This window comes from Malurus melanocephalus, unplaced genomic scaffold (genome assembly GCF_030028575.1).
Source record: "Malurus melanocephalus ecotype Western Australia unplaced genomic scaffold, MMel_1.1 scaffold_568, whole genome shotgun sequence".
In the NCBI taxonomy this organism is placed as follows: Eukaryota; Metazoa; Chordata; class Aves; order Passeriformes; family Maluridae; genus Malurus; species Malurus melanocephalus.
In genome coordinates, this window is record NW_026623800.1 from 319,664 (window position 1) to 341,734 (window position 22,071).

A 22,071-nucleotide genomic window follows, 5' to 3' on the forward strand; every position below is an offset into this window, starting at 1 on the left:
TTCATCTGTTAAGTTGGTGCTCAGAATAATCACCTGAATGCCCGGCTGAATCATTAATCTTTAATAGTGCTAAACTGCAGTAGTTTTGATTAAGCCATATATTACAAAGTGTTCTCACATGTACAATGGAGGATAACCCCAATGAAGGGGGATATAGGGGTCCTTTATACGAGGCAGATATTCCTCCTTTATCAAATAACTTTGTTCAGACATAACCAGTTCCTTCATTGCTATGGGATCTGCAAAAGTCTTCCAGCAATACCAGGTAACTTATTCCTGGTTGGGATTATCACTGACTCTTGGGCACTGGAAGATTTGGCATTACGGAGATCATATGTAGGGAGATGGAAAGAAGTAGTAAAAATGAGCAACTGCTTTATCCACAAAGYATGTTTTGGTTTGTAAATCCTAAGTTGTTCCAGATCAATACCGGATAGTTGAAATAAAGTAATCCCAAATCTGGATGTACATTCACTGGCCTGTATTGGTAGTGACAATTTCCCAGTGCATTCAATATCCATTTAAGTCTTGCAGAAGAGTGGGTGACTTCCAGCTGTTGATCAGCAAGAATCAGTTGTAAGCAATTTCAGCTGTATGGCAGTTAATAGAAATTTGTTGGAGATTTTATTCAGTTCAAAGGAAGGACACTTAGTTTGCTGAATGTCTGTTGTTGTCAGCAAGTTTTATGCCATTCTGAACCTATCCTTTATCACCCTGAATTTCTCTTCACAGATTTCACATGGATGAAAAGTGCTGTCACAGTGCTTAATATCATTCATGTGACACTGCTTTATATCACAGTGTGTTTAATTGCCCAGCGATCAAGATGCCCCACAACTTTCTAAATCACACTGTTTCCTTCTCCCACTCTTCCTAAAAGCATTCTCCTCCAATTTAAATAAAAGTGCATGTATATGCAGAAACAGCTCTCTAATTTGTTTTGTTTAACCAGGCTTAATTAGAATTTATTCTTATCACAGGAAATAGATTTAGGCAGGTCATGGCTTCATTAGAAAGGCTTTGTGCTTTTATCTGTTTGAATAGTAAAATTGTAGAGGTGTGTGGACTAGAACATTTGCAACAGCTTTAGCATTACTCTCTGTGGGATGTGGGCAGCTGTTTGCTCATGCTGTGATTCAGCTATTTTTGGTACTGATCAGCCTGTGATTTCCTTGGGTATGGACCTCTTGTTTTCTTCTTCTCAGCAGCCTAAACTGTCTGAACTCTGTGTGATCTCAGGCAGCACAGACACCTAACAAGAACAGGGACGCCTAATTCAGCCAAATGTTTTACTTTGTGAAAGTGTACCAGACTCAGTCCTGCATATAAAGTTTAGACTATGTCGTAAGGAAAGCCTGGTAATTTTTAAGTGCATCTTTCATGACCCTTGTATCCCTCTAAGCAGTTACAGCAGAGACTGGTGTTATTGATCAACTCAGAAAAATGTTGGTCCACTGGAAAGTCGTGAGATATAGATTCTTAAGCTGATCAATCGGACAGATAAACGAGTGCAGGTTGTTCTTGTGTAGGAGCTCTGGCAGCTATTTCAATCATCCTCTGCTTCTACTGAGTCTGGTAGTCCAGGTTCATGCTGAGGCAAACATATGAATGAGTACAAAATATGTCAGCAAGAAAAAATGTGCAGTAAYGTGTCATTTGTCATGGTCCTGAGGATGCCTTGGGAGTCTTTTCCATGTTCAGATATTTAGCAGACATTTGTTTCATATTTCAGCATAGATGGACTGAAAATCTGAAACTAATTTAAAGCATGACAAGCACCTCTGATCTTATTCCTGATTCTTAATGAGTGAGTCTATAAATGCATTTAAAATGGTTAATTTTAACTGTTGCATGCAGTTTTGTGGATGAGCCTCTGGCACTTTTTTATCCCATGGTAATAATGTTTCAGTTTGCTTTAGGACATTGTGGGGGTTTTTCCCATCTTAGTCCAGCCATCACAGCAGTCTTTCAAAAATGGTTTTAATCTTGCTCCCCTTTTTCCTGACCTATGACTCCATCATTAGGATCTTTTATTCTATAAAGACATTGCAAAATCWTTCTCAATTTATTCTGGAAAGATTTTTGGGCATATACAATGTAAAATTAGAGCAATAAAAAATAGTTTCCAAGTTTCAGTCATTGTTGTCAACTTGGTACCAAGCAGATCTTTGAAAATCCTGTATCCACATCTGATAAGCCCAAGTGATTTACACTGGGGTTATATAATCCTAATAGAAAGAATTAAACTTTTCCACTTTACTGCTTCCTTCCAGCATGTTTGGGTGTACGCAGATGTATATTCTTGTTAACAACACATCTATTCACTCTTTTAGCATGTGAAATCTGTTGACATTATTCTCCTGTCTGTCTTGTCTTCATCCCCTTTGGCAGCCACAGGTTGAGAAAAAGTCAAACTGTACTGAGCTGACTTCTCAGTGTACTTTACTCTGGCTGTCCATCAGTCAAGTCATTTTTTCTGACTGATCTTGCTGCTTTTGCTAGTATCAAATTTATGTTCTCTCTGTACCTATTGAAATCAGAGTTTAATTTCAGATTTAGCCAATCTGTGCATTGTTATGRACTATTGAACACGACAGTAGGAAACTAAATGAGGCCACTGAAYGTCATTTCAGTCATAATGYGAGTTTCCAGAGGGAAATCCACAAGAWTGGCTTTAATGCTTACAGCAGCAAGGTGATAGGTTAAACATTCTAAATGCTAGTGACAAGTATGATTTGAAAGAAAGAAAAGTTTTTGAAATGTTGCAGGCTATTTGCTGCATATTTGCACCAGACTGACTTATTAATTATTCAAATAAGACATTGAATATTTGATCAGAATCTGTAATCCCTTCTTCAGTTAACATGTTATTTACTTTTGAAAAGTGCTGATGTACCATACTTTGCCCATTGTACCTGCAAAAATGAATTGGTCCAATTTATGTTCACAGAATAATATATTGTACTTTAATGTTCAAGATATTATTCATTACTTCCTACTCATATAAGCCTTCTTACCTGCTTCATATTTTATTAGCGCCCTTTAAAAAGACATAAAAAATCAGTCATGTAGTTATTCCATTTTAAATTATGCAGATGATGTTAAATGCAATTATAGTCTATTCTTTATTAATTATACATRCACTGTGTGTTTTCTATAGATTGCATTTATTCACTACAAATAATTAGGCATTTTAGTCCACTGCTGGTCTCATAACCAGAGCATTATTATTACTGGCTGTTTGTAAAGTGAGAGGAACACTTTTCAAATCTAATTAGCATAATTTAGCTATTGGGATTTTCATTTAGCAAGAATTTCTCRACAGCATGTGTAAAATACATAATATTTTCTATAATGTGTTTGTTTTAAGTAAGTTAAAGTAGCGATTACAAATTTTTCAGGAAATGAAAATTTGTATTCTTATGTAATCTGTGGCCCAGTGTATCTTTTAAGAAGTTTTCTGTCTGGAATACAAGACTTCTTACATGTGTTCTTTAGTGYTTCAGTGATTGTCCTGTCAGTGGAGCAGATGCTCATCATTTGCTAGCAGGAATGATGTTTTTTGTCGCAACATACTGATTTGATGGGCCCAAAAGAGTCTGTGGGAAGCGTTAAGTCCACTGAAAATGTGCCAGGTCGTAATTGGGCATACAAGGGCACTGGCAAGCTTCTGTTGTCTCTTGCTGGTTTGCTGCCATTGCCTCTGTGTGTGATAYCTGCTCCCCCAGTCGCCCATCACGCTGCATCTCCATGGTGCCCCTGCCTGCACTGTTGTGGGGCTGTGCTCTCCTCTGAGCTCTGGGCTTTGCATCTGTCCTATTAATGAACAGTGAGGTCACCCTGGGTCCACAGCAAGTCATTTCAGAGGTGTAGGSGACACAGCCTGCTGAACAGCCCTGAGAAGATGTAGGCACCCTGGTCAGGCAAAGATCAGCTGKGTGATGATGGATAGAAAAGAAGATTCCATAGCAAAGCTCATGGGAAGTCTGGAGTAGCCACAGAAATAAAGAGGCCCAGGAGGAAAGCAGAAGGAAAAGCAATCTGGCTTTGGGGACTTGGGAAATACTGCTCGTGAAAAGCAGTATTTCAGAAATGACATGATGGCAGCATCAACCATGTAAAATTATTTGAGTTACTGGCTTTGCAGCTCGGTTCAAGACTGATGAAAGTTCATAATATTGACACTTTTTCACAAGACAGAAACAGCAGGTTGGAGACACTCAGCGTAAATCCACACACAAAAGCTGAAAGGCTTAGGTCTACAATATGATTTGGAAGCCAAGACGGGGAATTTTAAGTGCAGTTTGTTCTAAACTAGTACACTTCTTTAAGTACAGTTGGTTTAAAACAGATTTAAGGGATTGTTTTGAAGTTGCTTTTAAAATACCTTCTTTCCTGTTTTACATTTTGCTATTCACATAAATGGAAGTGACATGAGGGCTACCAGAGACGTAATAGTTTAGACATGTTCATGTAATGGTGAAGAAGCTTGAATATCTTCAAAAAACGGTGCCGTTTCTTCCCCTTAAGATCTTAAAAAAATTTATGACTGWCAGTGCTCTGCTTTGGTCTGTGTTAAAAATAAATGGCACATGTTTCTGATAAAATCAGCTGAGCTCAGTTATTACTCATCTAGCTTCAAGATGCTTGCCTGTGCTTTAATAATTGYTCTTAATATATTACARAAAAGCAGCTCTTGTATCTACAGGRGRGAGGTCTGGGTCTCCAAGAGACARGCTATCTCTGCTCTTACACCACACACCAAAGGGAATAATAAGTGAGAACCTTCCTTGATGGACAGGCTGGGTTGTTCAGATGCAGACGTAGCTGTGGCTGCCTTTGGCTAACAAAGGGAGCCTGCAGTAAAGGGGGCATAAGTTCATTTTAGTGCAGTCATAGATTTCTGTCTTTGCCCTATGCGTAAAGGGCTCCTTTCTGGATAGAATGCCTCTCACTGCTTGCTCTGGGATGGAAGCTTCCACAAAGTGCAGTGTTGATTCCTGAAATAAGCATAAAGTTTTCGTTTCTGATTAGTCTGGGAGAAGACAACAAAAATACTTTGCCTTTGATATTAAATACTTGGATGTATCACAGTTTTGATGTAAGATAATACTACCATTCAAATTGTTTACWGTAAATACCTTTACATGAAGTAATCTCTGTGCTTTTCCCTACCAAGCGTGATGGCCAAGCAACAAACTTCCAGTATGACATAATAAATGTTAGAAAGGTAGGTCAGATCCTTTATCTTCTACTCAGGAAATAACTGTAAAAGCAGCCACCTCCAACCCCACATGAAGAGTTAGGAAAGAACAGAGAAGATTTAAATAGATGGGGAAAGCTTGTAGTGCAAAGCTCTTTTTAGATTTTTCATATTCTTCCAAAGAGCCTCTGAATCCAAGCATGACTGTCAAGTTGGGACACATGCTTTTTAATCTTGAGAAAGACTGCATGCAACAGTTCTTCAGTCTTTTGTGAGTCCAGCATTGCTGTTCCATGTGCTGTCAACCATTAGTCATTGCCAGAACACTTTAGTGWATTGTTTTTGCTTGAACAATACAAACAGTATTTCAGAACACTGTCCACTGCATTAGCCTGTGATATCTGCTGAGCTTTTGTTCCTTGATTTTTATCTGCAGCTGCTTCTRTTTGTCATTGGTGTCTCTGGTCAAGCTGGACAAAGAAAACTAAAGTAAAACCCTGCATTTCCAGTTTGTAGTTTTGCTCATTCACCCACTTATACTTCAGCTCCAGCTTTTATGCTCCGGGTAACACTATTGTACATGGCATCCCTAAGGTTGGCATAATAAACTATGTAAAGATCATGTGAGTAAGGAAATCCTTAAAAGTGACACAGAGCTACTTTATCAGCTCTCTACCTTCTTTCCAGGACAGTGAAATATCACTCATTCCTGRCTGCTGTAATAGCCCCTTAGGATATTGTGAGCTGTGCAAGAGATCAGTGTTACTTCTGCAAAGCTAACAGCAATTATTCATTATTCCTTACAATACAGTGAATCTGGAGCACCCAACAAAGCTATTAAGCAGCAGGTTTAAATTGAACAAAAGGAAATATTTTTCACACAGCACATAATTGCATCGTGGAGCTCATTGCCTCAAGATGCTGTGAAGCCAAAATTATARATGGGTTAAAAAATGGCCTAGACAAATTCATTATTAAACACAATGGCTGTGTGCAGTCTCTGGCTGGGGAAGAGATTGCTCAGGAAAGCCATTGATTGCTAGAAGCTAAAAGGGTATGCTGGGGAAAGATTCACTCTCTATTTGCTCTATTCTTCATACTTTTTTGTAAACATCTGCTACTAGTTCTGWTGTAGAAAAGCTGATTGGTTGTATGGGCCTCTGGTTTGACCCAGTATGGCTGTTAACACATATAGAGAGGAAAAAAAATAAATCCATGTTCCTGTATATACACAGCAAACAATGTGATGTGAAATGGTAATTCTTTTTTTTTTTCATTTTCCCCATACTGGTAGTCAATTTTATATCACGAACATCACTTCAGTTTATAAAGAACACAAACTATTCCTTAAAACAGATAGCATCCTCAATTTTTTCTAGCTCTTTTGTTTTACTAGCTGTTCTCCTGCTCCACTGTTTTACTGGTGGGCTGCAGGACTGCTGTGGACTGGAGCTGCAGCTTGATGATGCTGTAAAGGGAAAGAGAAAAAGAGAAATTCAGTTGTAAAATTGATATGAAATGCATATAGTTGCTATTTTAAAGCCTAATCCTTGAGCCTTTATTCTGAGCAGTGCTWTATTCTGCAAAGAATCTTGTTTGCATTAATTAGACCTATTCAAGAGAGTTGTATTATTTACAGTACACTGAGGTAGTRGAATTAAACTCCTTGTGTGGGCAGTAAACCATTTCTTGTGTTTTGGAGAGCAAAAGGGGCGCCATTGACTTAATTTTGAAGTYAAACAGGCTGAGCTTCCAAACCACACCAAAGTATTTGCTATGGTTTTGCACTGGGAAAACATTTAAAATCTAAGCAAATTTTGTATCTTGCTTCTTTCCTAGTAGTTCTATACACATTYCAGTTTTGCCACAGACTTTTTAATTGTCTCTTCTTTTACAGCATCAGCAGCTTGAATTTTAAGTTTTGATGGTTACATTGTGAATCAAGTCTATAGARGCGACAGTAGCTAGAACATACAGAAGTGTTTGAATACAAGGAAAATCACATAAATTGCTCATGCTTTTTATATGTTTAATTGTAGATCTGGTTTGAGATTGACATATTTTCCCTCCATTTGTCAGCTTTTTGTGTTTATTTTACTGGTATTTACTAAGCACATGTATCTCTGGCACACAAAGAAAGCTCGAAAAGCTGTGCTATGTGCAAGATTTAGGTTTCTTTAAAGTTTTAACTGTTTTGTGGATTGCTTTTTATTTCTTGTTACTGAGACTGTGTTTCTTATTTTTGTGTAACTTTTTACAAAAACACTTTAATCCTGCTATTAATCAGTGTTTGAAYATTGCTGAGGTAGAAGAACAGTCTAGTTGGGAAGCAAATGTCTTTCATTTTGATATAACTAGGAGTGTGTTTTCTTTTAGACAAAGTATGCTGCACTGGAATTGCCTTAAATATCTTACAGGGGACCAGGTTGAATCTTTTTAAAACAGTCCTTTKCCAAGGGCCAAGAAACTAAAAAAGTTACAGAGTTTTTGTCTAACTGCTCACTGACACAGAGGTCTGCTTGTGCTTTACCAGTATTTATGCTCACTCCCCAGTGGTGCTCCCTTCAATACCAAGAACTTTCACTGCCCCAGGAGGGCAAGGTGGAGACATTCCCAGTCCCTTAGCTACTACAGGAGCATTTAAAGCACAGAGATAGTGTGGAATAGGGATTCTCCCTTGAGTGGAGGTGAACAATGGGTAAGGTTTGCTACACTTTCTGTGTTTTCCTACTCATTCTGTCCCAGCTCTGCCTGCATCTCTCACCTGGCTCCTGCCACTGCCAGATAGGAATCCTTCTCCTTAACACCAGCAAGGAGCAGGAAGTGGACYACATTCCTCCTGCTTTACTTCTTTCAGCTATCAGCACTCTTTTTTTTTCTGCGGAGAAACAGTGAATAGGATGTGCTGACTGGAGGGGCCAGGGTGTGGAAACAGCTGTTGGAGGGAGTTATACTAAGATAGTGATTCTGTGTCTCGAGGATTCAGAGAGGAAAAGGTCACCTTTTTATGTGTTCTATTTCCCCAGAGCTGTGTTGTAGCAAGTGCCAGAGTCCCTGGAAACCTGACTGACTAATCTGGAAGTGTAATAGTAACATGATTTTTTTTGGTGTTATGAAATATTTGGATAGTGCTACCCATATGACTGTTTCAGTGTGGAGTGCCAGTGTTTTGGAGTGCTCAAGCTTAGCAATGCAATAATATTAAAAAAAGAAAAAAGTAAAAGATTACTTTCCTCTCTTTCCATGGAAAAAAAGGGAAAAAATATTCTATAGGAAGTACTATTTTGATTGTCACTGATACACAACACATTTTTAAAAGCTGAAATTCATGTGCATAAACCAATGAAGTACTCTATTCACCATACAGTTTCTGTCCCCCCCTGGAAAAATTTTCTGTATTTGTGCCAAAATTCAAGTTTGATCTGGTATCATATCAACTATTTATATTATAAGTGATATGACAAGTTTAGTTGCCAGCCATTAGGACTACAATGACATTACARAGAACGAAGCTTCCAAATTCAAGTACCTAATACAAAAAAAGCAAACCGTACATTCTTGGGGTATTGTCTCAGATATACTTTCAAATATATTCTTGTGAAACTAAGGTTCAGGCTGGTTTAGGGCAAGGTAGGGAGCCAGAGTGCGCCATGTAAGACCTTATCTCCCTCTTCAGCTACTAGAAATGAGGTTGTAACCRGGTGGAGGTTGGTCTCTTTCCCCAGGTAGCAAGCAAGCAACAGGACAAAAGCAAACAGCATCAAGTTGTGCCAGGAGAAGTTTAGATTGGATATTTATTATTCCACCTAGTGTCAGGATTGGAACATTTTGTCCATCGAGCTCACTCTTCATTATTTTCTTCCATTTGCAGAATTTGGCTCATAGAGTTTAATAATAAATCTAATAAATACAGACTTTATTGGATTATTTTAAACAACTAGTAATTGGCTTAATGAGAAACAGATGCCTGGAATCTCTGTATTGTCTTCTAAGGGAAATATTTATATAGAGACTCAAATTTTTTTAAGTTTTGTTTTATAGAGGAATGCAGAGAATAAAGGCATCTGCTGCTATTCAACAGAGCTGTTATAATGTTGGCTTGCCTCAATTAATCTAGCTYGAGTGCAGTGTTCTAATGAAAGGAAATGTAGAATAAAAATTTAGAGCTGCAATGTATATAAATCTTGAACTGTCCACGGATAGCTGATAAATTGCTGTGTTTTGTTCAGTTTATGCAAAAGAGAAAATCAAGAAGCAGATTGCAAAAGCCAAAATTATACRTCAAGTCATTAAACCTCAATCTTCATTACTGAAGAATTGTTTTGATGCTCAGCAAGATCCGAATCTGAACAGAAGAGTAGTGAGGTGACATGTTCAGAAGGGTCCTGGAAAAAATCCAGGAATAATATCATAGGTGTGATCTAAGTGCAGAACTATGATTGATCCTTTTTTGTTCTTAAGGCTGTGAATACAAACATCATTTTGCACTGTTTTTTTCTTTGTGACTAACCCTTTATTTATTTGTTAAGTTTCATATTTCATGATCCATTTGTGTTAACATAGACTTGGCAGCTTTTCAGTTAGCTCTCTTTACTTTATAAACAACTCACCTTCATGTCCTCACCATATTGTCATTTGGAAAAAAAGACTGTTCTGTCAAACAATGGCTCTTTTTTTGCTGGAGTGTGTTTGCTGGAGGTTGATTTTTTTTCTGTTGTTTAGTCCCATACTTACTTCACTTGCAGAAGGTATTTTCTGAGTGTAGCTGTGTGAGTGATAAATAAGAAGGAAGAAGAGATATTTGCACTAGGACATGCAGAGATCCCCACTGTATTGCACAAGGTCAGTACAAGTTCAGAAGACTTTGCAAAGCTCTTTGAAAGTTTCTCTCTTGGGCATCAGAAATATAATAGCTGATTAAAATAAAAAGAGAGCTGGGCAATCCAAATGTCCATCAATAAGCTCCTGTGGATACATGCTGTAGTGGAACTGCCACGTATGTATTGTATTTTTCTACTAAGAAAATTTTAGTACCACATGTCTTACATTCAATTAGTGATGCAGAACTGCTCTTCAAATGACAGCACTTAGGGACAGCAACCCCTTTTGCCCCTCCCTCATTGTTCCTTCCCCAGAGTACTCCCACTATGCATTGCCCATTAGCTGAGCCCGGGTCATTTGAGCAGCCTTGACTCCATGTATAACAGATTTGAATGATCTGTCTGTTTTTAAGCCTGGCTGATGAATTTGTGCAGGGTTACCTTTCTTGGAATGAGAAAGAGCTCTATATACATTTAAAACATCAAAATAAGGCAATTCAGGTTGGTGAGCTGCTGCTCTTCATTAGGGTGGCTGAGCAGACACTGTTTGTTCTAATGAGTAGTCTTGGGGCTGTATTGAAGTGCTGCTGTCTGTCAGTGTACAGTGAGGAAACTAAAAATAATTACGTTAACCATTGACAGCAATACTTGTCATCATTGTCAATCCCATTACTACTTCTACTGTTCTTATGCTGATTATCTTTATATGCTCTTAAATACTCTTTTTATTATTCTTTGAGTAGTTTCTCAGAGAGATGGAAAATCATCTAGGACCAACACCCTTTTTTTTCGCAGTCTTCATCCTCCTTTTCAGTAAGTGTGCAGTTGTCCAAAGGGAAGATGATTGACAGGAAGCAATTACAGAGAGAGAGCCTGCAGAGGGATGTCTGGGAAAAGGAAACAAAACTTTCCAACCCAGAGCCAGGAGTTTTGCATAGTGAAATAGCGGGAGCTCCCATTGCTGTAGAAGTTCTCAGTGGCTCTGCTGTGACCCATTGCTGCTCTCCCCAAAGCAAAAGAGTGTAGCAAATGATAAGCTCAGGGACTGGATGCCAGCCMGGAAAAGTGGTAAATAGACATGTAGCTTTTAGATAGGAGGTCTTTTTCTTTTGAACAAGGAAAACGCTGGGCTAAAAGTCAACCCCAGAGGAATGACTGAGTGACTTTATATATGCTAGCAAACAGTGTATTTGCAAACAAGCAAAGCAGACTTCGAGGCACCAAAGCTTCCTGTGAAGACCAAAAAATGTTACGAGCCAGCACAATGAAGTGCTTTCCTTTTTTTTTTTTTTAATGCCACTGCAAGTAGACCTTTATCTGTTTTAGCATACCCTACTGCTCCTATTTCCCTTGAAAAGTTCTATCTTATCCACTGGGAGAAACAACAGTGTGCAAAATATTTGTGTTCCATCTGTGCACGCCAGCGTACTCRGGCTTTTATCTTGTAGCTAAATGTGATGTCAGTGTCGCCCTGTAGCAGAATTAAAATCTTATTATGTGAGCTTTGTTTCTCTCTTATCTTCTATTCAAACTATATTAACTAGAGCAGCCACAGTACACTCATGGAAACCCATGAGGCTCACTTAGTGAGCCAAATCTGAGGGGTGCTTTATCACTTCTGAAAGGTTAGATCAGCTGTGTGTACATTACAACTTGGATGAAGATAGGGAGGGGTTTGTTCACTTTTCAAATGCRACGTTTGTTTGCTTTTGTTTCGTTTTTCTGCATGCCGTCTTCTACTGCTTCAGGGAATTTTATTGCATTGAAGGTTTTTTCAAATTCTGTGGCTCTAAATCACAAACAGCTTGTCTGTACAGGGGATTTGAAGATCTTATCAGGTTTTCTGTGCTTGGGTTAGCTGATAATTTTAAGGCAGGCAGTTCTTGTGAATTCTGAGCTTAGAGCGGTGTCTCAATTACAATGATGTATTCAGATAAAATCAGACAAAAATATTACTGGATTAGCTAGAAATGTGTTGGAAGTCACCTTTCTTATCAGTGTATGTGTCCACCAGTTCAATGTTGATCACCTTTCATAAGAAATAATCTTCAGTAAGCACAAGTGCACAGTTACTAAATAAATAGCCTCTCYTCAAATAATATAGTTGCTCAAAAAATAATGTCCCAGGCTTTCAGTGTCARTCAAGTAATGGAAAAGAAGTATTTTGCCATAGAAAGTATTTCCCACTTCAAAAAGAGTTTCTTGGAATCCTTAAGCCTTGTTTGGTTCATTGCATAGCATATCTAGGCAAGTAGTGAAGTACCTCTCATCAATCACTATGTAAAACACAAGTGAACAGAAAATTTTAATGACTGCAACACAAAACTTACCGCTTCAGTTAAATGCAGACTTTTTTTTCTGATGCCTACATTTTTTAATATTTTCTTCTTCTCCTCCCTCTCCCTTTCTCTCACTCTGAATTTTTAATTTTAATTTCTTTTTTCTTTTCTTCCTTTTGTTGGTTTGGTTTGTTTTGGGTTGGGTTGGGGTTTTTTTTTTGTTACATTTTAAACCAATTGCAAAAGCTTCTCTTTACAATAGGAAGAAAAAATCTTGCCCTCTTTTTTCACAGAACATTGTATCTTTATGCTCTGCTTCAATAATATTTCATTAGCTCTTTGAAACCATTCCCCAGAGCAAGCTTTTATTATTTGTAAAGTAAATCAAATATCAATGTGCTAATCTTTGTGAGGAAAAATGAGCTAGACTCAGAAAAAAAAGATTTAAATATTTTATTAGTTTTTTGAATTAAAATTTGAAGTGCTCAAGAAAATTCCAAATAATGTTCTCAAAGCTCTAAGGTACCTAAAACCAGTTTTTAGAATCCATCTGCCTGCTAACATTCTGAGTACAAAAGAGAAAATCTAAGGGTGTTGTGTCTCTAAGTAGCATTGTGGAATGAATGTTTTGCTTTGCAGAAAGAGACTTGAGAAACAGTTTCCTGCACAAAACCTGGAAATGAAAAACAAGAGGTGAAAAATCTGGTTGTAATGGYACCTTGGAGACCTGCATTAACTCAAATTCAATGTCTCTGCCTTCAAACAACATTTTAAAATGCCCTCCATTTTGGCCTCATGTCGTAGTGACCACATTKAGTATTTTCTCTCTGTCCAAGTCATTTGAGGTATTTGCATGTTACCCTTCTGAAGATAGTATAAAGAAGTCAATTTAGAAATTTACCTTACCTGCACATTCTTTGGTCTGTATGTGACCTTGAGTCCCGCCCATTTTGYGTAAATCRTAGAATCACAGAACGGGTTGGAAGGRACTTTAGAGATCATCTCATTCCTCCCCTCCTGCCATGGACAGAGACACCTTTTCCTAGGGACTCAGAGCCCCATCCAACCTGGCCATRAACTCTTCAAGGGATGGGGCGTCCACRACTTCTCTGTTCCAGTGCCTCACTCTCCTTGTAGTAAAGAAATACACGTGTCTTGGTGGTAGGATTTCTCATTAAGAAATAAAATACTCTGCACCATTTTTTACTCTTGTTTACACAATTAACCTTTGTAATTACATCCTTTGGAACAACGTATAGAGGAAGCAAGGAGATGGCGCAGTTAATGAATAATAAAGTGGAGCGTTTTGTTCACAAAAGGATGGATAATTCCTGCATGGTGATCAATGTCTTTCTCTGGGTCCCAAAAAGARGTTTCCTATCAAAGCACAGAATAGTTGGTGTTCAGAGTTGTGTTCATTCATTTTATGTTTACGCACATCACAGTCATGACTGTTGCTCAAGTTCATGCTCTATTTGAAAATGCACAGATATGATGGTAGTGAACAAAATTTTTAATTACATACTCTGTGAAGAAAAAAAAAGTGGGGAGATAAGAAAATCCCACATGCTCTACATGAAAAGTATTTGTTAAATCCTCCGAAAGCAGGAAATTCATTTGCAGGAGAGGAAATAAGCATTGCTTGAGACCAACTTTATTTTCTTTTACACACAAGTTAAAAATAATATATCCTACAAATTAGTTACAGTACAAGTGTGCATATTGTACCCAGAGGGTCCTTCTTGTAAAAWAAGATCATAAAATCCTATCAAGATACTATGTTTTTTGCTGGAGATAAATCAAGAAGATTAATGAGGTTAAGTTATTGCTATCTASTATGCCAGAGAATAAGTTTCTAATTTAGAATTTTAATTGTATGTTCTATTGCAGTGCTCTTACTAATTCATATTTCACCTTATTTCTAAAATGTTTCCTTATACAGAAGTCTTTGAGAATTTTAAAGGAATTAAAGTAATGGAGTTTTTAAAACTTAAGTAGGTAAAAGGGAAATGGCTCTGAAATGCTATCAAAACTAGGTTATCTATCAGATCATTATACCACTCTGCAGAATCTATAAGCATTTATATTCCCACTGTTGAATATTACAGGTGAATTTCAGGTGTTATCCTCAGTGTTAGATACCAAGATAAAATGTTTCATCAACAGAYCTCATAAATAGGCAGGGTTAAAAATATATGGAAAGTAACTCTTCATTAGTTATTACAGAAGTACTCAATGGCACTCTTTTTGCAGCATTKTCATGATTTAAGACCAAATGACAATTGGTTATTGGAGACTAAATTGAYTAAGATATCAAAATACTTCAGTCACCGATATGAGCAATTTTACAAATCTCACAACTTCATTCCACAGGAGAGAATTCAGGTGGGTCTGTGTGGTGGTTGCAGCCATGCCATGTGTTCTCCTGAAGTGTCTCTCAGGTCACCTCATCCTCTGGGTCCTTTCCCCAAGAAGCTTTAGATACTGTCTGATATAGGACTGGGTAGAAAACAAAATTCCTTATTCTTGATTATCTTGCTCAAATGCACTTAGCACGTAAAAACCAGCCTTCAGCATGCCTGGCACTCATGACCTGCTATTCCTGAAGGGATACAACACCTTCACAGTGACTGACAAGTTACTTTCACTTAAGTTACTTCTCTGTTCTTGTAAGTGAGCTACTTYCTTGTCCTACAGTGCCAACTAAATTTCTCGTGTATTTCCCAATGCTATTGTCAAATAGAGAAAACACATGCTAAGTGCTAAAAGTACCTGTGTCATTCAGTACCACACTGAAGCAGTTTGATCATTTTTGTGTGTTTTCCTTGCCTTATACTGATCTAGGTTGACTAGACTGGCCAATTGTCCAGGGAGAGGCAAAGCCTGTGACTTTAAAAATGCAAATATATTAGGAAATGCACTAATTGAAAGCACTGCCTCTGAAAAATGAGCATATCAATGCAATCACTGAATTTTGTCTTATTGTGTGGTTTTAGTTCTTTTTTTTTGAAATCCAAGTGTTAAGGCATGCTGCAGTTAGTGGAGGAGGTAACAGTTSCCCTTCCATTTCAACATTTAATGTAGGCAGTGAGTATGATGTTCTGTGTCTCAAAGACCACAAGAACTTTTGCTTTCCTACTCTTCTTCTCAGGTGTAATGCAAACTAACCTAAATGCACCTGAGAAAGAAAAAAACTTGTTTCCTATCTCTGGCTATGCAGACCTTTGTTTGGATGTTTCTGTGGGTTTTTTATACCAGTTCAAGGAGGAACAACCACATAAAGGAGCATTGGAAACAATATCAGAAACGCGCTGTATGTCAGACTATAACTCTGTATCTGCTTTGAAACTTACCTGCATTTTTCTCTCACACATAGAAAACCTTATGTAAACTATCAGCCTGATTTTACCAGAAAAATCTGAACACGAGGGACTTTTAGGAATAACATCAATATATTCTATTTGCAACAGTCTTTTTTGGGTTTTGGGCTTTTTTTTTTTCTCCTATGTTCAGACCTAGGCTACAGTAACACGCCAGTAAGTGCTTTATAGCTGCTGAAGGCAGTTTACATTGATKAGATAGATTTTCACATTGGCTCTTGCAACAGACAGTTTTCAAGGGCAGGCACAGTAAAATGTTTTTTAAAATTCCATTATTTGAAAACCGGACATAATTCTCAGTGATTGAAGCTGACAGAGAAGGAAAAGCTGATGGTGAATATATTCTCTAGTGGCAYGCTGTCATCCACAGATGCTTTCAGTGACCAAAGCAATGGCTGAAGTACAAAGAGCTGCTTGCATACAGTGGCCTGCCATCAGTGAAATCATTCACTGCTGCTTGCAAACACTTGGGGAGATCTATTRCCTACAGGTGATGGATTTTCAATGATGAAACTTCCCTCAAAGTGACTAGAAGATTAAAAATGTTGTTTCATAGCTTGGACCTCCCTGCAGATTTCTTTTAACATAYCTATCAGTGACCCTTTTTAATTCCTTAATAGTCTAAATACTTGTTATCAATGAACTGAATGTGATTATTTCAATTTTCTGTTAAATAAAAAAAAAAAGTTACTTTCGTTAAGTCAAAGAACATCCTCACATGCCAGTTATTGGGCACATTCTGAATACTGAAAATCCAGTGACAGATTTACCGCGCTCACAAATCTTGCAATGTTCATTAAATGAGCCTGAAGATCCTTGTCCTCCTAACATTTATGGACTTCCTTAAAAAGCAAATGTGTGTTTCCTAGGGTTTGTAAATAYAAAGAAGAGTCTAATGTGACCCTGGGATCTTAGCTCAGACTTTAATGGATGCATTTTCCCCATCTGTAATYTCCACATATAAAATGGACACAGCATTAGTGTTAAACTAGTAATGAATCTTTGCTGTCAAATTCAGGGCATTTTAGGCATCTAATTTAGCTGCAACTCAAAGGGCTATAGTAGAAATGTAAGTTTCTTCTCTAGCTAATTGAGTTTAGACATTAGGATCCGTTAGTTGTTTGGTCTGGCATAAAGTGTGCATAACTCTCTGCATGTAACTTGAAAACAAATCCAAAGGTATTTATAACTGAATAAGTCAAATAACCCATGTTGTTAAAATATGTCTTAATCTGGTTGTTTAGAAATAACAATGGAAAATGAATGTTATCAGTGAAGAAACTCAGAGTCAGTGGAGWAAATCGGGTATTGTAAAGACCCATACATTTAAAAACAAATCCACAGATCAAACTTAAGACTGTTACACAGTGCAATATGCATTTTTTTGTACCTACAAAATCATATTCTTGCTTATTAAATAGGCAGAGCGAGATTTATGGTGTCCTTAACTTTTCATTTCTTTGCTTGTAAGAGCTTGCATTTTGTAAATGACATTGTAGGAGACTACACTGTTGTCACCTAGCAACTACAAAGTATTTTTTGAAAAAGTTGCTGCTTGGTTTTTGATTACTAATAAAAATAGTAATTCCATTCAACACTTTACATTTGTAGATCTTACGAAGGTGTTGGTTTTTCAGTATCCTTATCTGGAAGCATGAAAATCTAGGATAGAAAGTGTGTTGCCAAAGATGACAATCAACAGAGATACAAATTTTATTCTGAAAATCYCACCCTGTTCTCCACATTACAGCCTCTTCAAACTGTACATTTATATAGGTCCTTTCTGATATTTTTTAGCCTTATGAATTTTAAATGAAGAAAGGGAATAATTTAAAAAATCTGTATTTGCAATGATTATCTCCCCCTCTCATTTGAGATATTGCAGTTATTTTCTAGTCTGAGGGTCACAGTGAATTAGCCCTTGGCAAATATTTAATTTTTAATGGAAACCTCTGCGGTATTGAGTTAAAGCACGCAAAAGTATCACATTCATCCTWAGATGATCCTGCTGCTGCATAACTGACCAGTTTTCATGTTGTGTATTAAGCAGTTCTCTGTAATTGTTTTTTTCAGATAGTCTTTTATCCTGATTATTGAAATATTTTCTACCAACAGAATGACAGTTGACATATATACAGAAATGTCTGCTGGCTTGAAGGGCATTTAATTTTTCAAGAAGAACAGGGCAGGCTGGGTAGTCCTGCTTCTGTGTGATTTTGAGTTAAAGAAATACTTACTTTAAATTRTTTGAGAAATGTCCTGCGCTCATTTTCAGTTCTCTATTGCCCTTGCCAAGCATTTGGTGGAGTGAAGCTGTTTGGGGGCCATATTTCTTTCTAACATCCACAATTTTAAGAAACTTCTAAGGATGCATTAGAATGAATAGCCACAAAGATAATGTGTGGGCTGCAGTGCAGCGGCGTCCCTGGAGAGTGATATGTCAGGAAAGAGATTTTTTAAATTTCTGTAATGAAACGTGTATTTCTCACAAGTATGGAAAGATCTTGACAGATCATCTGTTATGAGATATCTTCTCTGTTCYTCACTTGTGGGACAAATGAGATTTCTCCGTATAATACATTGTGGATTATCGTTCTGTCGGGGTTTGTGTAATGGCAGCACATGGGGAATTTAGGAAATGACACTCCAGCTGTCTTTTACAATAACTGTTTCTTTTTATGCTTTTGCACTGTAATACCTTTTCCTTCAAATTATCTTTGCTGTACTCTTCTCACTGTAATACCAGTGTGTATCCCAAAATGAATTAAAAAGAAAAATGTGTCTACATAAATTATGTCTTATTTTCCCTATGTGATACATTTTATTTCATTCACTAATTTATTGATAAAAACACAAAGAAAAAAATACATATGAAGTTCTTTTTCTCTAGTACATTTTTAGTAAAGAAAGTGAAGTCAGTAAGCAGTAGCTGGAAATGTAAATCTGTTTCCTTTCCTGGTTTTTGCTATTGTTTGAGATTTGATACATGTCTATTCTAAAGGACAGAATTATCTATGTTGCAGATGTATTGTTAGGAGATGGTTTATCTGTAATGCACATTAAACTTATCATTGTTTTCAAAAGTGCCAAACAGGTGGGAGAGATTAAACTCGTACACTGCAGATGAGACGCAGACAAGTTTCTGAAAGCAGTACATTGCCCATTGTATATTTTCCCTRAATTCAGCACCATCTAAATCTTTCYCAGCTGCCTCCAGAGATTYKCTTTATTTGATTGGTTAAAAGTAATTTTGTAGAAGTTCATTAGTGGGACAGAAAGAAGCAAGATGTCCCTTGGAGTATATTTGGGTCTTCAGTATGGAAAGGTGTAGGCTCAGAAGCTGTGTCAGCAGGACTCCTTCTCTGTAACAGCTCACGTAATGCTGAGTGAATTAAACTCAGAACCCCTTGCTGGGCAGTATCTTAYGGATCAATTCTGTTGCATTAGTCTCTAGGAGAAGGACTGTAATAGAACTGGAATTTTCACTAGTCTGAAATCCAAAATCCATGTCAGATTTTAGATCAGATGTATTGTTGGTTTGTGTCTTTGGAGCTTTGTTGCTGAACATTTCYATCTCCACTTCACCTTTAACTGTATTTAATTGTTCATCATCCAGTGTTGTCGGAGAGTGTGAACATCTCAAGAAATTGAGACACAGATTTTTGCCCATGGAGAGTCCTTCCCTATGCAGTTTGGTCAGAACTCTTAGAAAAGTAATTTCCATCCTGACTGAGTCGAGAGTGCTCTAGAGTGGGAGGACCTGCTTGCTTCAGGTGCCATTGGCAAATCTGTAATCAGATAACGATTGATGCCTTTTTGGCAAAGAGCCCCAAAGCTGTAAATCATTTTAGGATTCACGGGATTATACTTCTCTATCTGGTAGCCATCTGCATTTCTCAGAGCAGAACCCAATGCTATGATTAATGGTATRCTATGATTAATGAGAAATATACTTGTTTTAATGGGTTTTAATAATTTCAGTTTGCAAWCTATTAGAAATTTTTCTAAGGAAGTGTGGAGAGATGAAGGAAAAACAAAATAAAGCCRCTGATAAGGCGACTGGTTTTCTTGGGTTACTATTTGTAAACATTTTAGAAGTAGTCCGTATATTCCCAACAATTTCTAGATTTTGTAAAAGTTCATTAGTGGGACCGGGAGAAGCAAGATGTTTCTTGGAGTATATTTGGGTCTTCCATAGTGCAAGCTATAGGAATTTCTAAATCATAAGTTAGAAACCAGCACTCTAGTGAACTTTTTAAAAGAATACCCATTTTAGGCACCGAGTGCCTTTGTGTTCCATTGACTTCAGCAAGAGATCAAGGGTTTGTTTTGACTTTTTATGCTCTTTGCTTTGGAAATCCTTGGGATTTGAAAAAAGAGTTTTTATCAAATTAGAGGGCAAAGGACACTAATGGTAGACCATTTAATGGGTATTACCTGTTTTAAACCACTCAGAATGTGTTGAGATCTTGCAAGAGATAAAAACTACCTAATGTTTTCCCTATTAAGTGTGGTACTAAAGATTTAATCTACTGGTCATTCTAGTAAAAAGATGAGTTAAGGCTGGCCCTAATCGTGATAAAATTCCAGCAGTTTACTTGGCTACTCTCTGTTTTTAAAGACAAGATTAATATTTCAATACAAAATTTTAAAATGTAGCTACATGATATGACTTATAGATGCAATGTGTAAGTTAAGAAATCATGCAAATGCTCTTTTATACCATATAAAGCACAGGACAGAGGGCATACAAATTTACATGCAGTCTATTTGGCAGCTTCGGTGTTTTATTAATGTAAAAATAAACKTTTAGCACCTTCAGCTTTCTCATTTACATGAGATTTATTAGCRAGAGCACAGAGGTTGGGTGAATATGAGATTATATCTTTCACAAAATCACATTGGTTTTATTCTCTGAGAAAATAATCATCACGGTGGTGTTGTAAATTATGCTTTARGAAAAAAAGACACGTGTGTGCTAGTTTAATCCGTGCTTTTTAAATGGCTGTGTATTTTCAATCCATGAGGTCATCTGCCAAGAAKTAAATGAAACTTGTGGGTATGTAAAAAATAAAATGTATCAATGCAGTCTGTAATGCTACACTCAAATACTGGAGCAACTCCAACTCTGATGATGAAGCTCCTTCAGCTTCACGTGTCTGTATGAGAACTGTATGGGGAATCTGCTTTGCACAAATCAAGGACTCTCAGTGTTGCAAGAACGCAGATTTGGAAAGGTTTAATAGCACTTCACTTGCAAATAATTCTTCTTGCTATTACACAGATAATATCATGTCAAATTTTAAGTAACTTCTGGAGGTATGCATAAATACCATTTAAACAGGAGATTTGTATTTCAAATAAAAGAATCAGTTAAATGACACTTTAACAATACCCACAACTACTGTTCTCTTTGGTTTATCCACAAGGTAACTGTTGCTGCATGCTTGTCTTAATGTCACTTTCTTTCCTTCTTTTAGAGTTTTTTTGAAGGACAGTCTGCACCGTGGGATTCAGCTAAGAAAGATGAGAACAGAATGAAAAACAGATATGGGAATATCATTGCATGTAAGTGTTGACAACAAAATTGTGCACTTTGTTAACTTCCCTTCAGAACTGGATAAGAATGACCACCAACCTAGAGCTCACATCAGGCTTATATTCCTTTTCCCTAATTAAGAAGATAAAAATGAGGGAAGATGTTGCGCTGTTTGTTTTKCTTTTGAGAAAACTGTCAGATTTTATGCATTTCCTCAACATCCCTTCTGCATACCTTTCATCCTGTGATTAATATTTGGCAGATGGAGAATGAGACGTTTAACCACTACTCAGCTCTCACAGGTCCCAGCCTGCTCCTGTCAGCTGAGCACAAGAGTACCCATGGTCACACTGACACCTTGGTATTCCGTTCTGGGTGTTGTAGGAGCAGACAATACTCGGTGCTGCTTCAGTGTTCCACAGCAACAGGGACAACTCTCATGGCTTATGCTAGACAGAGTCTAAGGAAAGAAAGTTAACCCTCATGTTTTACTTAGAAATGCCAGGCTTAATAATGATTAGACATACTAATAACCAGATAACATGAGGAAGTGATAACATGCTTTGGTGACACCTAAATCTCTCATTATGAGCTTTCCAAAGAATTGTGACAAGGGATGCTGCACATGAATGTGGAGGGAGAAAATAAATTAAGTTCACCAAAAATATATTATTTACACACTGGTATTGTTGCACTTAAAGGTAAGTTCTCAGTGTRTGTGTAGGAGATGATCCCTTCCCGTTTTCTTCCCTTCAAAATCTCAATTTAAAATAAGGAATGGGTGGATTTCTAACAGCCAGCCAGATAACCATAAGCAGAGAAGTAAGCAGCCATCACCTTGTTTTTTAAG

General features: G+C 37.3%; 1 protein-coding gene across 3 annotated transcripts in view; it reads left to right on the plus strand.

Annotated features, from left to right (window-relative positions):
• Positions 1 to 22,071, plus strand: part of PTPRM (protein tyrosine phosphatase receptor type M) — a 342,158-nt gene that overhangs the window by 260,675 nt on the left and 59,412 nt on the right. For all 3 annotated transcript variants that reach the window (XM_057382477.1, XM_057382478.1, XM_057382481.1), the window contains one exon: positions 21,163 to 21,250. In XM_057382477.1, the coding sequence (XP_057238460.1) occupies positions 21,163 to 21,250 (88 nt within the window). The remainder of the gene's footprint in view (positions 1 to 21,162; positions 21,251 to 22,071) is intronic.